Source organism: Mustela nivalis, assembly GCF_964662115.1.
Source record: "Mustela nivalis genome assembly, chromosome: 17".
Lineage (NCBI taxonomy): Eukaryota > Metazoa > Chordata > Mammalia > Carnivora > Mustelidae > Mustela > Mustela nivalis.
Genome location: NC_139036.1, coordinates 22,787,395 through 22,803,851, shown reverse-complemented (window position 1 = coordinate 22,803,851; position 16,457 = coordinate 22,787,395). Strand labels below are relative to the sequence as shown.

Sequence of the window (16,457 nt, the reverse complement as noted above, 5' to 3'; positions counted from 1 at the left end):
GCTTCCTCCTCTCTCTCTGCCTGCCTCTCTGCCTACTTGTGATCTCGGTCAGATAAATAAAGAAAAAAAAATCTTTAAATATAATCAAGAACACAACTTATGAAATCATCTTAATTCTGTAAGTAGCATATGGTTTGATGTATTGCTTTCAAAGGGTGATTTTCATCAGTTCAGTTTTATCAGCCCAGAACAAAGAAGATTTGTCTAATACATTCTTTTTTTTCCCCCCACTTTGAAATATTTTACTTGGACAAAACATCTTTTTTTTTTTTTTTTTTAAGACTTCGCTCATTTATTCAACAGAGCAGAGAGAGAGATCACAAATAGGCAGAGAGGCAGACAGAGAGAGTGGGGGAAGCAGGCTCCCTGTTGAGCAGAGAGCCCAATGTGGGGCTCGCCCAAGACAGAGGTTTAACCCACTGAGCTACCCAGGCGCCCCTGGACAGACCATCTTTTTAAAAAAGATTTATTTGAGAGAGAGAGAATCCCAAGCAGACTCCATGCAGAGCTCCAAGCCTGATGCTGTGCTCAACCTCAAGATGCTGAGATCACGACCTGAGCTGAAACCAAGGATCAGGTGCTTAACTGACTGCACCACCCAGGTACCCCTAGATAGGCCACCTTTTGAGAAAAGTAGCATGTAATTTTTTCACATCTCACATTTTCCAGTATTACATTTGCCTCAGTTCAGGCCCTCATTATATCTTAGCAGTCCTGAACCCAAGTGTATGATGTCAAAGCTTTACATCCTTCCTTTAATCTACAGAGTGAAATATGTTTGTTAGAAAAACTTTTGAATAATCCAATATGTGAAATAAGGGGGGATAGGAGGTTGGGTGAGCCTGGTGGTGGGTATTAAGGAGGATACAAACTGCATGGAGCACTGGGTGTGGTGCATAAACAATGAATCTTGGAACACTGAAAAATTAAAAAAAAAAAGTGAAATAAGTAGAAGTCCTTTCTTCCAGCACTTCCCATCTCCCTAGGGATGCAGCCTAGACTTATTGCCATTCTCTTGGAAATGTCTACGTTTACATACATGATTGTACGCAAACATTTTTACCTTGGATATGTTGTAGGTATCTCAAACTATCTCAAATAATCCTCTTTCCTTCAAATTGCCTCCTTTGCCATTGTTCTATAATTTGATAAACAACTTCACCAACCATTCAGTGGTTCCTGCCAGATATGTGGCATTCTACCTCCCACATATTTCTGGAAAGAGCTTTAAAGTGAAAAATGTGTTCATTGTAGACATTTATAGGATAAGTACTGAATAAGCCATCAGAATTTGCTTACTTTTTAAAAAAGATTTATTTATTTGACAGAGATCACAAGTAGGCAGAGAGGCAGACAGAGAGAGAGAGGGAAGCAGGTTCCCTGCTGAGCAGAGAGCCCGATGTGGGACTCGATTCCAGGACTCTGGGATGATGACCTGAGCCGAAGGCAGAGGCTTAACCCACTGAGCCACCCAGGCGCCCCCAGAATTTGCTTACTTTATCTTAAAAGTGAATTTAAATCTTATAGGATTTTATCACCTTTAAGAATTCATAATTTTGGGGGCGTCAGGGTGGCACAGTTCGTTAAGCATCTGACTTGGTTTTAGCTCATGATCTCGTGATCTCAGGGTTGTGAGACTGAGCCCCACTTTGGACTCTGCGCTCAGGGTGGAATCTGCTTGAGATTCTCTCTCCTTCTCTCTACCCCTCCAGCTTGTGCACTCTCTCTTTCAAATAAACCTTTGGGGCACCAGGGTGGCTCAGTTGGTTAAACATCTGCCTTTCTTTCAGGTCATGATCCTGGGATTGAGCCCCAGGTCTCCCTCTCCTGATGCCCCTGCTCATGTTCTCTTTCTCTGTCAAATAAATTAAAAAAAAAAAATAAAATTCCCCCCAAATGATGTTAAACCTACAAGAAAATCTTCTTCTTCTTTTTTTTTTTTAAAGATTTTATTTATTTATTTAACAGACAGAGGTCACAAGTAAGCAGAGAGGCAGAGAGAGGAGAAAGCAGGCTCCCCGCTGAGCAGAGAGCCTGATGCGGGGCTCAATCCCAGGACCCCTGAGATCATGACCTGAGCCGAAGGCAGACGCTTTAATCCACTGAGCCACCCAGGTGCCCCATCTACAAGAAAATCTTAAATGTGTCCCTATTAACGAAGAAAATATCCCCATTGTTTCTTGATTTTTGATCTTCTTAAATAAAATTCTAAAGTTAGTATATTTTACTCTATTACCAGAATTTTTTTTTTTAAGATTTTATTTATTTATTTGACAGAGAGAAATCACAAGTAGATGGAAAGGCAGGCAGAGAGAGAGAGAGAGGGAAGCAGGCTCCCTGCTGAGCAGAGAGCCCGATGCGGGACTCGATCCCAGGACCCTGAGATCATGACCTGAGCCAAAGGCAGCGGCTTAACCCACTGAGCCACCCAGGCGCCCTATTACCAGAATTTTCTAATGATAAAACCAAATTAATAGGTAAGTGCTCTGCAAATAGTGAATGCTAGTATGCAATAGAAGAAAATCCACATACTTAAAAAAAAAAACACCCACAGAACTTCTGATCTATTCTTTTGTACGAGGACAAAACCTGTAAGATACAGCCTATATCCAAACCTATAAAATATCCATATTTACCCAGATAACTACATCTCGACCACCTATTTAAGCTTTTACCTTTAATTAAATCAATATACTATCAACAAAAAAGTAGACTGAACAAATAAGAGGTAAAAACATATCTTCATACACATTTGTAAACAGATACACATTAGTATTTTCCATCTGTACAAAATTAGGATCCTTACCTTTGAGATAAATATGTAACTCGCCAGATAAAGTAACTTAACTGAATTCAAGGCTAGTACATATATAAATACTTGAAACTATTTTCAGATATACCTGATTATATGATTGCAAAAATGATTGTAAGTGAAATGTGGAATTTTAAAATCTTGTAATTAAAAAATACATAGTTTCTCCAAAAAACAACCTTAAGTGGAAATGATTATGATGTAGAAAGTCCATCGAAGAATCCTCTTTTCTTACAATTTTAATGAATAGCAGTTTGTCCAAAATAGATATATTAACATCATTAATATCTTTATGAAATAAAACATCACTGATATAAAAATATAAGAAAAATGTACAAGGCAAATGATGTGAGTTGGCAAAATATACAAAATATCACATATGTATGGTTGCTAAAAATATCTATGAAAACAACAATTCATAATCTTGTTTTCACTTTGTAAACATTCAATGATTCAATGGCAAAATACACTGGAGGAATACACTAAAAATAAATTTATCTAGAAGATGGTACTTTTTGAAAAATGAAGCATAATTTCTTCTAGGAAGTTTTTACATAATTTTGTACTGTAGGAACTTGATTACCACCTGGATGATTCATATATACAACTTGTCAGAGTACTGATGGGTGGGTGGGAGGGAGGTGGATTAAAGGTAACGGGAAAGAGAAAAATTATGGATTAATTTAATAATGAAACATGTTAAGAAATATAGTGAATTCTACTTTCTAGAAACAACTCACTCACATGCAAAATACAACAAAGCTAACTCAAATAATACAAAAAATGTCAGAAAAAAAAATACCACAATCATAAATACAATTTGGAACTCAAATTTTTTCATTTTAAATATTTGAACACAAATAAAAAAATATACAAACAGTCCGTTTTAAATGTACATTAAGAAAAATTCTTCCATGAAAATCAATAAAAAATGTATTTTGAGGAACATAATAATCTGTACAAGGCATTATTAATATGGAATATTAAGGGAAGCCAGCTGCCAAAGTGTTCACAGTCTCTTTCGAAATGTTAAGATGAATACCTTCAAGATAGTGTAGGAACCTGTCAAAATTACAAGGAGAAATTCAAATTTAACCATCAGATGAGAATATTTATTAATCTTGAAATACCTGTCTACAGTGTTATTTATATAGAGCTTTTTTACCTTCTTTTACTTTTTCCTTGTTCTTTTAGCTTCTCAGTTCTACAAATGTTCCGAAGAGCTGGCAAGTACTCAGTTATACTAGCTTGTCTGTTACCCAGGTTCAGAAGGGATCGGCTAGAAAATACACTTTTAATGACTGCTATCCTCTTCCAGGCACTGCTGTAAATGAAAAGTAGTTCATTACTTTGGATTTTTACTGTCCAAGAGAAATGCAACAGTCCCGATCACAACCAGCTACTGGTTTCTGCTTCTTTTTGCTTCTGGTCTAGATGAAATCAACCAGGTTAACTTCCTATATTACTTTCAAAGCATCACTCTCATACCAAAAAGAACCTAGAATGGCTACCTGCTTTCTGCCCCAGCAAATCGAAACTCCATTCCCTGTCATTCAGGAGTCTTCTAATCTCTCTCATTTTTCTTCCCAGCAATCAGGCTGGTCTCCCTGTCTTATTAGAAGGCAGACTATTAATATTAAGGGTTTACCATAATCGATAGAGCCCAGCACTTCAAAATTAGTAAAAAGAAACTAACAGTTTCCTCTTTATCATTTATTATTATTTTTTATCATTTATTATTGAAAAATCAAAAGTAAAAGGAAGACTTACTCTACATTAGCCACCGACTGACTGAAGTATACGTTGCTGCGCTTCTGTGGAACATGAAGAGTAAGCTCCTTTGTTGGATCTCTTCCTGATTTCTTGCAAGAATTCAAGGTTTCCAGTGCTTTTGAAATAGTAGACGAACACTTAGTAAAGCTGAGAGCTTCTACAGCTGCCTTTAATTCTCCAGAGCTCCGAGAAGTCCATCCATCACTGGTTTCCAGACTAAACTCATCACAGAGTCCACTTTTCACATTTGTCCAACTGAAGTCATTTTGACCAAATTCCTTTTGATCTCCTACATCAGTTAAAACGGCATCTAAGTAGGACATGTTATCCAGGAACTCAGTGAGGGAATTTAAACACTGAGAAATAAGGGCAGAACGTTTCTTTTCTGCCAGTGTTTTAGGTGGACAAGGAACAGATTTCGTGTTAGACTCTACACATTGGTTCAGTTTCTTTGTCTCTGGATTGCTTTCTTTATCTCTCACTTTGCTTTCTTCTGAATTTGAGGAGGAAGATAGAGGGGAAAGGCTAAGAAATTCATTAGAGAAAGTCAATTCAGTGTCAAATAAGTCACTATCATCTAGAGTTACTATCTTTTTCTTTTTCTTCTTTTTTTGTGTCTTTTTCAATGGTTTCTCTTCTTCAGAATGTTTCCAAGCAAGACATTTCATATTTTTTGTTGCTGCACTGGTGTCCACACTTACTGATGAACCATAATAGTCTTCTGTTTCTGGAATGATATTAACAGGCAGTGGTAGAATGAACTCAAGATTACTATATAAGAAATCAACTTTCTGCATTCGGAATTCTGTAAGAAGCTGGATGAACTGATGCCATTCTTCCTTTGTTCTGATTTTGTGCTGAAAAACAATTTTGAGTGAAGAAGTGTTAGAACACAGTCTGAACATTTTTCTACCTATATGAATACAGTGGCATCCTTATTCTATCTGAAAAGTAATGAGTTGCTACCCTCTCATAATTTTATTAATCTGTACTCCTTAAATTCATCAGAATAGTTTTGAGTCTATAAAATAGATTTAGACTACTAATATTTGAAGAATTAAATTTTTAAAAAAGATTTTATTTATCTATTTATTTGACAGAAATCACAAGTAGACAGAGAGGCAGGCAGAGAGAGAAGAAGGGAAGCAGGCTCCTCGCTGAGCAGAGAGCCAGATGCGAGGCTTGATCCCAGGATGCTGGGATCACCACCTGAGCCAAAGGCAGAGGCTTTAACCCAATGAGCCACCCAGGTGCCCCAAGAATTAAATTTTCTAATAGTTTATACCCCAATTCAATAGTGAGAACCTCATTTCTTTAAAAACTACTTTTCTGAAAATTGTCTTTTGAATCTGAAATCTTTCTAAATTCTAGTCTAAATCCTGTAATATGCATTTAGAGCACTGTCTATGCACCATTTGTCAAAGTAGTACAGTATGTTAAAATCAGAAATCTAAAGCCTATAAAAATTATAGGCAAATTTAAGTTAACCTTAAGATTCAAAAGATAGGAATGAGTGTTAGGAAGATAAAAAGGAATAAATAATATCCCACATTAGATACTGAAAATACCTTTAGAAATGAAAATAAATCTTCAGATGGGGAAAAAATGTTCTTAAGGCCAAACAAAGTCTCAACACAGCCAGTATCACATTTGGGAAGGTCTGTAGGACTCCTTTTAGTATTTTTAGCTTTATTTTTGGAGTCAGGGCCATCTTCAGAGCAAACAAGTTGAATGTTTCTGCCATTTCCTCCTACAAAATTAATTAAAAAAAGAAAAAACCACAAAACCCTTAGCCATCTATATTTTTAATTAATTGTAGCAAACAATTATTTAAGATCTAAGATCCTTTGGAATCTTTGAGACCTATGCTCACATTTTGTTCTTCTCCACCTATGTATTTAATTCATAAAAAGTACAACAAAACATTATTTTTAGCATACAGGGGGTAAGAAGGGTGGTGGTAGGCTTACAAAACAATCCAAAAGAAAAAAGTGCAAAGGAAAAAAAAAAGTGCAAAGGACTATGAACAGACAAGTTATAGAAGAAATACAAATATCTAATAAACTCATAGAAAGATGTGCAGTTTCACTAGTGATCATGGAAATGCAAAAAAAAAAAAAAAAAAAAAGATACCATTCACTTTTCACCTTTTAAATTGGCAAAAGTAAAACAACTTGGTAACCTAGTTTTCTCAGAGGTATATATTAAAAAGTCACCACAAACTATTCATGGGAACATATATCAGGACAATCATCTTTGGTGACAATACCTGTTGGAACGTAAAAATGTATTCCAGCCTTTGGCCCAGCAACAATACTTCTAGAATTCTCTCCAACCGCAGTACTCACAGATATGCTCAAGGATATGTGTCTAGACATTCACTGTATATTTTAATGACAAACTGACAATAACTTCAATTTCCTCTAATAAGTAATGGTTAATAAATTATGTCACATCCATTACCTACTACGGAATAGCATATAGCTGTGAAAAATAGAGGGATATGTACCCCTCTGTACATACCAACAAAAAATTCTGAAGTAAAAAACAGCAAACTGATTAACAGTATATATAATATTGGTTAATTCTGCTAAATAAGTGGGTAGCAATATTTGTACATGCATAGATAAAGTTCTCACAGTGGCTAACTTTAAGAAGTGCGGAAGATCTTTTACTTTCTATTTTATATACTTCTGCACTATTTCAACTTCCATTGAAGGAGTACTTACCTGTGTTTTTTAGGAAAGACAGAAATAAAATGCATATAAAATCTTTAAGAAAAGAAAGAATGCTGTACCTAATTATTATCTTTTAAAGTTTCTGGTATAGCATTTTATATCCAACAGTATGGCAACAGTTACTAATTTGTTTTGTGTTTTTTTTTTAAAAGATTTTATTTATTTATTTGATAGACAAAGATCACATGTAGGTGGAGAGAGAGAAGGGGAAGCAGGCTCCCACTGAGCAGAGGGCCTGATGGAGGGCTCGATCCCAGGACCCTGGAATTATGACCTGAGTTGAAGGCAGAGGCTTTAACCCACCAACCCACCCAGGTGTCCCTAATTTGTTTTTTCTTTTTTTTTTTTTTAATATTTTTAAAAATTTGTTTGTTCTAAAAGAATATTTACGATGTCTTATTTATCATATTTACTTCTAAGAAACAGTTAAAGGCATAAGCTCACACTGAATTAAATATATACATTTGCTACTTTGAAAAACAAAAATATATTAAAATTCTGAAATGATCAAAGAGGAAAAAAATTGACAGGGGATTAATATTATAGAACTTCACCTTGGTTTTATTTAAATATTTGTGTATTTCCCAGAGCAGGATCTGTAACTACAGAACTGTGACTATGGAGCATGAAAACCACAAACTATCAACTTCTTCAGGAAAGGAACCATGTCTTATTCATGTAAACGCAAGACCTGGCATGGAGAAAGCCCTCAATAAATGTTTGTGACTTCAATTAGGTAACAATGACTAAAGATGATAAGAAATAAAACATTTCTGGAATGGTAAATTCTTACCAAAAATAGAATTATAGACCACTGAAGAAGCTAAAAGAGAACTTACAGTCATATAAAAATAATTTATATATATGGAAAGGTCACCAATGTTTTTTTAATAAGTAAAAAAAAGAAAGCTAGTTGCTAAATCACAGTACTCTAATTGTTTGTAAGAAACTGATTAAAAGGCAACTGAGTAGCTCAGTCAGTTAAGCGTCTGATCCCTGATTTTGGCTCAGGTAGGGCTCCACGGTCAGTACAGAGTCTGCTTGAGATTCTCTCTCCCTTTCCCTCTGCCCCTCCTGCTTCTGCACGCATACTCTCTAAAATAAATAAAATCTTAAAAAATTAAAAAGAGGGGCGCCTGGGTGGCTCAGTGTGTTAGAAGCTCTGCCTTCAGCTCAGGTCATGATCCCAGAGTCCTGGGATAGAGCCCTGCATCGGGTTCTCTGCTCGACAGGGAGCCTGCTTCTTCCTTTTCTCTCTGCCTGCCTCTCTGCCTACTTGTGATCTCTGTCTGTCAAATAAATAAATAAAATCTTTAAAAGAAAAAAAAAATTTTTAAATAAAAAGAAAATATGCTAATAAATTTAAAATTAACAATTTGTTCCATGTGCAGTTTAATTCTACCCACACTTCACGTTTATAAAATTTTCACCAACAAAGTTGACATACATATATTTTCAAGATTAACACGATACCTGGATGCTCAAAATTTTGAAAATCTTTCAGAGATTTTGGTACAGCATGTACTGTAATATAGGGTCCTACTGTAGAAATTTCTTTTATAACAGATCAACTTACGACAAATGGATAATGGCCTTTCTTCTAAAAATCCACCTCCACTTCTAATCCAGAATTGTAAGTAAAGGATACTTTTTCTGATATCACAAGCATTTGTAGTTAACAATGTTATAAAGTCTTTCACATCAGTTCTAAAGTTCTCAGCCAAGCAGATCATCTGTAGGTAGCTGGCAACATTTAGCTGAGAAAAAGAGAAACAGAGAGAAAGAAAAAAGAAACATGGTGAATGGCGGAATTAACAGAAATACATAAGTAATACACATTTAAAAGTAGGACAAATTTCACTAAAATTCACACTATCTTAGCTCTTGAGAATGAAACTGATCTGGAAAAATAAAATAAAGGAATATACTTCCCAAATTAAAAATATTTTATATAACCTTATTTCAGTAACTATATACAGTCTAAAATATAAAGGAAACTTTTATGGGAGATTTTCTATAAACCCTGAAGGCAATTTTATTAAACCTTGAGAAATTCCCTTAGTATTAAATAATGGTACAACTTGATGGAATATTTTACAGCCATTAAAACTATAAATATGAATACTATAATAATACTGATAGTTTTTAAATACCAGAGTTAGAAAATTCTATCAATACATGTACAAATGCATACATGTAAATAAACAAGAAACACTAGGGGAAAAAAACCAAAAAGCAAAACTCATGTGATTTCTTTTTTTTTTTTTTTTTTTTAAAGATTTTATTTATTTATTTGAAAGAGAGAGAGAAAAGCTAGAGAGAGAGAAAGCATAAGCAGGGGAAGAGGTAGAGGGAGAAAGGGAGAATCAGGCTCCCCTTGGAACAGGGAGCCCGATGCAGGACTCTGGGATCATGACCTGAGCCGAAGGCAGAGGCTTAACCAACTGAGCCACCCAGGTGCCCCTGGGTGGGCAGTTTGAAAAATTTGAAAATCAAATTTTCATTTTATTTGATGTTCCATCAATATTGCTATGATTTTTTTTGCAAAACAACAAAACATCTACTATTCTCTTCCCACTGTTTATGGAAAGCTTCTTACCTGGAAAAGCTAAAACAAATAAAATTGCATTTACATTTTATAGATTTTATAAGACCACTAGCATTTTTACCTTAAACAAGACAATTTAAAAAATTATTTTTCCTATTAAATCTCTGACCTCATTCTATGTATATATATTACTCCTGCATACTTCTGGGACTTCTGCTTAACAAACTAGGAATTCTGCTTTCAATAATGAACTACCTACTATCAGACAAACCTTGCCATTAGTAATAATGATAAACTCTATCACCAACTACAAATAAATATAAAAAGCAAATGATTTGAAGGGACAAGAGAGTAACCAAAAGCAGAAGATAACTGAAGGGAAAATCAACAATTAGACAAAAGAAAATGGCCCTGGGTGAATCCCCACCCCCATCTCATTCCCTCTAAATTGATTTCTGACTTAGGGCAGGATGCAGCAGCATAGCTAAAACTCAGACAGAAACTCACAGTGTTATAGGCTTGAACCAGAGGACAGAGTTTGGGATGCTGGCAGTAGTTGGAAAGTGAGAGGGGATGTCTGTGAAAGTAGGTAAACAGATTCTAGCTAAAGAAGACTGCAAATCCCTTGCTGACACCTGAACTTCACATGTGTGAGCCTGTCTCAAAGCAGGCAGCTAAAACTAAAAGAACTGGGCCGAAATTTTAGCTGCTACATGTTACAGGAGGGTATTTATTCAGAGGAAGAGAACCGAATCCAGAGTTTCTACAACATATCACTCGCAAAGTACAGGATAAAACTCTAAACTCTAAAACTACTACACATACAAAGAAGCAGAAAAAGTAACTAACTCCTCAGAGACAATCAATAGATTTAATCACAAAGTGAAGAAGATGGGAGACAAACCATAAGACACTCTTAATCTCAGGAAACAAACTGAGGGTTGCTGGAGGGGAGGGGGAAGGGGGGATAGGGTGGTTGGGTGATGGACACTGGGAGGGTATGTGTTGTGGTGAGCGCTGTGTATTGTATTAGATTGATGAATCACAAGCCTGTACCCCTGAAACAAATAAGACATTATATGTTAATAATTTAAAAAAAGGAAAAAAAAAAGATGGCAAAGATGTTGAAATTAGCAGAATTTTAAAACAACTAGTAAACGTATGCTTAAAGAAAACCTGCTCATAATGAGTAAGAAAGTCCAGCAGAAAAGTAGAAGCCATAAAAAGAAGGAAACAGGGGTGCCTGGGTGGTTCAGTTGTCAAGCATCTGCCTTTGGCTCAGGTCATGGTCCCAGGGTCCTGGGTTTGAGCCCCACATTGGACTCCCTGCTCAGTGGGGAGCCTGCTTCTCCTTCTCCCTCTGCCATTCCCTCCATTTGTGCTCTCTGGCTCTAACTCTCTGTCAAATAAATTTTAAAAATCTTAAAAAAAAAAAAAAAAAAAAGAAAAAGGAAACAGCAAATGCAAAACTAGAAATCACAGTATCAGAATAAAAATTTTACCGGATGAGCCTCGGAAGAAAGGAGGTGGCAGGAAAAAAGTATCAGTTAAATTTGAAGATTAATCAATATAAATGATCAAACCAAAAGTACAAACAGAAAAAAGTTGGGAGGGGGGGAACAGCATTAACAGCAGGGCCCTGAGCGGCCCCTGAGACAATGTAAAATGTCTAACATACTTGTAATTAAACTCCCAAGAGGGAAAGAGAAAATGGGCATGAAATAAATTTGAAAAACTAAGTATAAAAATGTCCCTCATTGAAGGAATGAAATGTATTTACAGACTGTATATATCCAAGAACCACAAATAGGATAGACATGAAGAAAAGTAATACCTAGGCACATCACAGGCAATTGCTGAAAACTCAAGTAAGGGGTGCCTAGGTGGCTCAGTCGGTTGAGCCTTTGACTCAGGTCGTGATCATGGGGTCCTAGGATCGAGCCCCACATTGGGCTCCCTGCTCAGCAAGGTGACTGTTTCTCCCTCTACCCCTCCTCCTTGTTTGTGCTCCCTCTTTGTCATGCTGTCTTAAAAAAATAAATGAAATATTAAAAGAAGAAAGAAAACTGGGGTGCCTGGGTGGCTCAGTGGGTTAAAGCCTCTGCCTTCGGCTCAGGTCATAGTCTCAAGGTCCCGGGATCCAGCAAGCATCAGGCTCTCTGCTCAGCAGGGAGCCTCTTTCCTCCTTTCTCTCTGCCTGCTTCTCTGTCTACTTGTGATCTCCGTCTGTCAAATAAATAAAATCTTAAAAATATATATATATTTAAAAAAAGAAAAGAAAACTAAAGTTAAAGTTAAAGAGAATATCTTGAAGGCAGCCAGAAAATAATGACATATTACCCAGGAGGGGAAAACAAAAAGGTGACATAATCAGAAATACCACTGACCAAAAGAAAAAGGAATGACATCTTTAAAGTACTGACTCAGGGTGCCTGGCTGGCTCAGTTGGTAGAGCATGTGATTCGTGATCTCTGGGTGCTGAGTTCAAGCCCCATGCAGGGTGTACATGCAGTACATGTACAGTAAAAAAGTACATGCAGTACTTTAAAAAAAAAAAAAAAGTACTGATGGAAAAACTGAGAACCCCCATTTTTTTAAAAAAATATTTTATTTATTTATTTGACAGAGAAAGATCACAAGTAAGCAGAAAGGCAGGCAGAGAGAGAGAGGGAAGCAGGCTCCCTGTTGAGCAGAGAGCCCAATGAGGGGCTTGACTTTGATCCCAGGACCCTGAGATCATGACCCGAGCCCAAGGCAGTGGCTTAACTCATTGAGTCACCCAGGTACCCCGAGAACCCAGATTTCTATACCAAGGGAAAATACTCTTTGAAAATGAAGTTAAAATAAAGACAATTTCAAGTAAATGAAACCTAATATAATCTACTGCCAGCAGACTAGCTCTATAAAAATTGTTAATGAAATTCTTCAGGCTGAAGAGAAACGAAATCTAAGAGAAAGTCAGATCTTCAGGAAGGAATGAAGTCTATTAGAAATTATAAGTATATAGGTAAACATACAAGTCAACTTTTTATTCTCCTAATTACCTTCAAACATACACAGCTGGCTAAAGCAAAAAAGCAGAGCATTATATTGGGGAGTTTGTAAATGTAAAACATTTGAAAACTAAAGCATACAAGATAGAGGGATGGCAAGTAGACTGATATCTTCGCAAGGTACTTAGATTTTCTATAAATTAGTGTAATACTAACACTACACTATGAAAAACTGAGGCACGTTGGTGGCTCTCAGTCAGCTGGGCGTCTACCTTCGGCTCAGGTCATGGACTTGGGGTCCTGGGATCGAGTCCTACATCACGCTCACTGTTCCGCAGGAAGTCTGCTTCTCCCTCTGCCTCTGACCCCCCAGCTCGTGCTCTTTTTCTCTCAAATAAAGAAAATCTTTAGGGGCGCTTGGGTGGCTCAGTGGGTTAAAGCCTCTGCCTTCGGCTTGGGTCACGATCCCAGGGTCCTGGGATTGAGCCCTGCATGGGTTCTCTGCTCTGCAGGGAGCCTGCTTCCTCCTCTGTCTCTCTCTCTGCCTGCCTCTCTGCCTACTTGCAATCTCTGTCTGTCAAATAAATTTTAAAAAGAAAAAATAAAAATTAAAAAAAAATCTTTAAAAAAATACACTATGAAAAACTAAGAATGCATATTATTTCTGAAGATACTACTAAAATCTATGTCCTAATCCATTTCAAATGGCCTAGAAACCAACCACCAACATCCTTCATAAATGTAGACATGAAAGTCCCCAACAATATATGAGCAAATCAAATCCAGAACTACAAAAAGACATAACACATCATGACCATATTATCCTAAGAATGCAGGACTGCTCTGACATTCAAAAATCAACTAACATCATTTGCCATATTAATAGAATTAAAAAGATGAACTATATGATTGTTTCAAAGGTAGAAAGTATCTGACAAAATTCAACACCATTGACAATAAAAACACAACTAACTGATGAAAATCAGCTAATATCACGCTTGCTGATAAGAGTGCCTACTTTAGCCCTAAATTCAGAAACAAGGCAGAGATGTTCACGTTTAACCCCTATTTAACAGTGTACTGAAGGTTTGCTGGCACTATCACATTAAACTACCTTTTATAGAGTTGTGACATGATTTATGATCAGAATGAAAACTTACAAGCGAAGGAGTAGTGAAATTAATTTCTTCAAAACAGCCATCAAACATTAAACTAAATGTTGGATCTAGAGGAAAAAGAATTTTTAAAAAACCATTAAGACTATTCATTTTTCCAGTTACTTTTTCTATGAAAATATTCTGTATTTCATGGGTAATAAGAATATCATGTAAATTATAAATCATTAAAGGAACTGAATTTCTGTCTTGACCTAAAGCAACTTGTGATCTTTAATTAAAATACCATGTACCCTTTGAGTAACATGATTTATATCAGTATTTTTAGAGTACAGTCACTAACAGTCAAATGAGCCATTAATTTGTAAGTGGAGTCTAACATAAACACATTTTCCTACAGAAATCCACAGCGGAGATACACTACTGAATATGTGCAATGAAAAAATATTAGAAAACAGTGTTATAATTCAGTGTTTATAATGAAACAAACAAACAAACAAACCTGTATGAGTCTTAAAATTGAACACTGAATGGGAATTATTAGGAAGGTGGACCAACTCCAGGGGCAACCAGCTGGCTCAATCGGTGAAGTGTGTGACTTTTGATCTTGGGGTCATGGGTTCAAGCCCCAAATTGGGTGTAGAGATTACTTAAAAAAAAATCTTAGGAAAAAAATAAAAAAAGGAAGTGGACCAATTCCATTAGGCTGGCTATGGCTTAATTTGACAAAATATGCAATAATTCATATGGAAGTGTTCTCAGGGAATAAGGAATGGCTAAGTTCAATATTAAGGCACTGCAGAAAAAAATTTTTATGGGCTCCATAAAAAGTTCTGTCCACCGAGTAACATTTGGTGATCCAATAATAAGTATGAAGAAGGGGCATAGAAAAGACTCTGTTATCGCCCCTACCAAAACACCTTTCCTGGATAAAATTTCTTTACCTGCATTCTACGCTATTGTTGGCATCCTAAATATCTAATACTCTACACAGTGATTCAAAATAGTATCCAGTTCCGCGTTGGTGGTATAGTGGTGAGCATAGCTGCCTTCCAAAATAGTATCCAGTTCCACACCACTGCTATTCACAAGGTAATAGAGTAATTTTATAATTACTCAAGGTTGTGGATCGATAGCAAATTTAAAGAATTCTTTACTTAAAAAATGATCTAGGAGCCTCCAAATTTTAGGGAAAAAGACTTAATTTACTAGCAGACTTTTAAAGGACTATTTTTAACTAAAATGAGCAGCTTTCTCAAAATATTTAAACCAAAAGTAATTAGTTGCAAAATCAATGTTACTTACCACTAGTAGTAAGAATCACAGGTCTCTTAGTTGTTGCCATGAATGTTTTGATTGCACTCAAAAACCCAGCATCTTCTTCAAAAATGACATCAACCTAAGAGCCATTTATGACAATAATACTGTATTGAGTAACAAAACATTTACTGGATATGTTACATATACATAATAGATATAGTATATGTCTGTTAGGGACAAAATTTATGAATTCATGAAATTTATGAACAGTATGGTTCAGCCCATACTGAAAGCTTAAAATATTTTGAACTATTAAAAGTAAAAAAACATTACCAAATATTAAACCAAAAAAATGGAGTCACCTATAATTGGACAAGTATGAGTCAGAATAATTTCTATAATCACTGAACAATAATTAATAATCCTGAATTGCATTAATCATCTTTCTGAAAAATTCTATGGTTGAGAGTTTCACTCACTTTTAAATTCAAACAGATTACACTGGGGTACCTGGGTGGCTCAGTCAGTTAAACACTGGACTCTTGATTTCCACTCAGGTCATGAACTTAGGGTGCTGAGATCAAGCCTCACATCTGACTCCACACTCAGGATGAAGTCTGCTTGAGATTCTCTCTCTCCCTCTGTCCCTCCCCTCATTCGTGCACACACACGCATGCTCTCTAAATAAATAAAATCTTAAAAAAAGTTTTTAAACATTTAAACAGATACAAGTATTCCCAACTTTCTTGGCTATTTTATAATACTTTATAGTAACACATATAGTAACTCTTAGGTTACGTTCTTATTATGAGATAAATATATGCCCATGAGTCTACCTCCTCAAAAAGAATGAGAGATGTTGCATTTTTCCTGTTGGGTTCCTCAGCTCCAAATTCTTTGACATTTGACTTGGTTGTGTTTGCAGATTTAGTCTGAGTAATTGGGTTTTGTTCACAAGAATTTTTTATTCCTGCATAAATAAAATATTAGTATTTTAGAAAAAATCAACTTTTAATAGAACACTGGATGCTTCTGTGGAATAAACTCAAACTGAAACCCCCTATCAAAAATTAAACAAGGGGGAAAAAATTGAAACAAAATATCAAAACTCTTATATGTAGGACCTTCAGTATAGCTGAGGTTTAACAAATAGCAACAGAAACTCAGGAAATATGATAAAATTTTTATTTATCAGGGTCATTAGTATTAAAAATTGTC

At 35.8% G+C, this 16,457-nt stretch overlaps 1 protein-coding gene across 4 annotated transcripts in view; it reads right to left on the bottom strand.

Annotated features, from left to right (window-relative positions):
* Positions 1 to 2,662: 2,662 nt before the first annotated feature.
* The window catches only part of ATAD5 (ATPase family AAA domain containing 5), a 48,008-nt gene continuing 34,213 nt past the window's right edge, over positions 2,663 to 16,457 (bottom strand). For 2 of the 4 annotated variants that reach the window (XM_082707314.1, XM_082707316.1), the window contains 8 exons: positions 16,076 to 16,209; positions 15,285 to 15,378; positions 14,025 to 14,089; positions 8,900 to 9,080; positions 6,154 to 6,335; positions 4,583 to 5,442; positions 3,978 to 4,136; positions 2,663 to 3,874 (listed from right to left, as the gene is read on the bottom strand). In XM_082707314.1, coding sequence (XP_082563440.1) covers positions 3,796 to 3,874; positions 3,978 to 4,136; positions 4,583 to 5,442; positions 6,154 to 6,335; positions 8,900 to 9,080; positions 14,025 to 14,089; positions 15,285 to 15,378; positions 16,076 to 16,209 — 1,754 coding nt within the window. In that variant the 3' untranslated portion in view covers positions 2,663 to 3,795. Of the gene's footprint in view, positions 3,875 to 3,977; positions 4,137 to 4,582; positions 5,443 to 6,153; positions 6,336 to 8,899; positions 12,116 to 14,024; positions 14,090 to 15,284; positions 15,379 to 16,075; positions 16,210 to 16,457 lie in introns of those variants that run through there. The other 2 variants (XM_082707315.1, XM_082707317.1) reach the window with 2 other exon arrangements.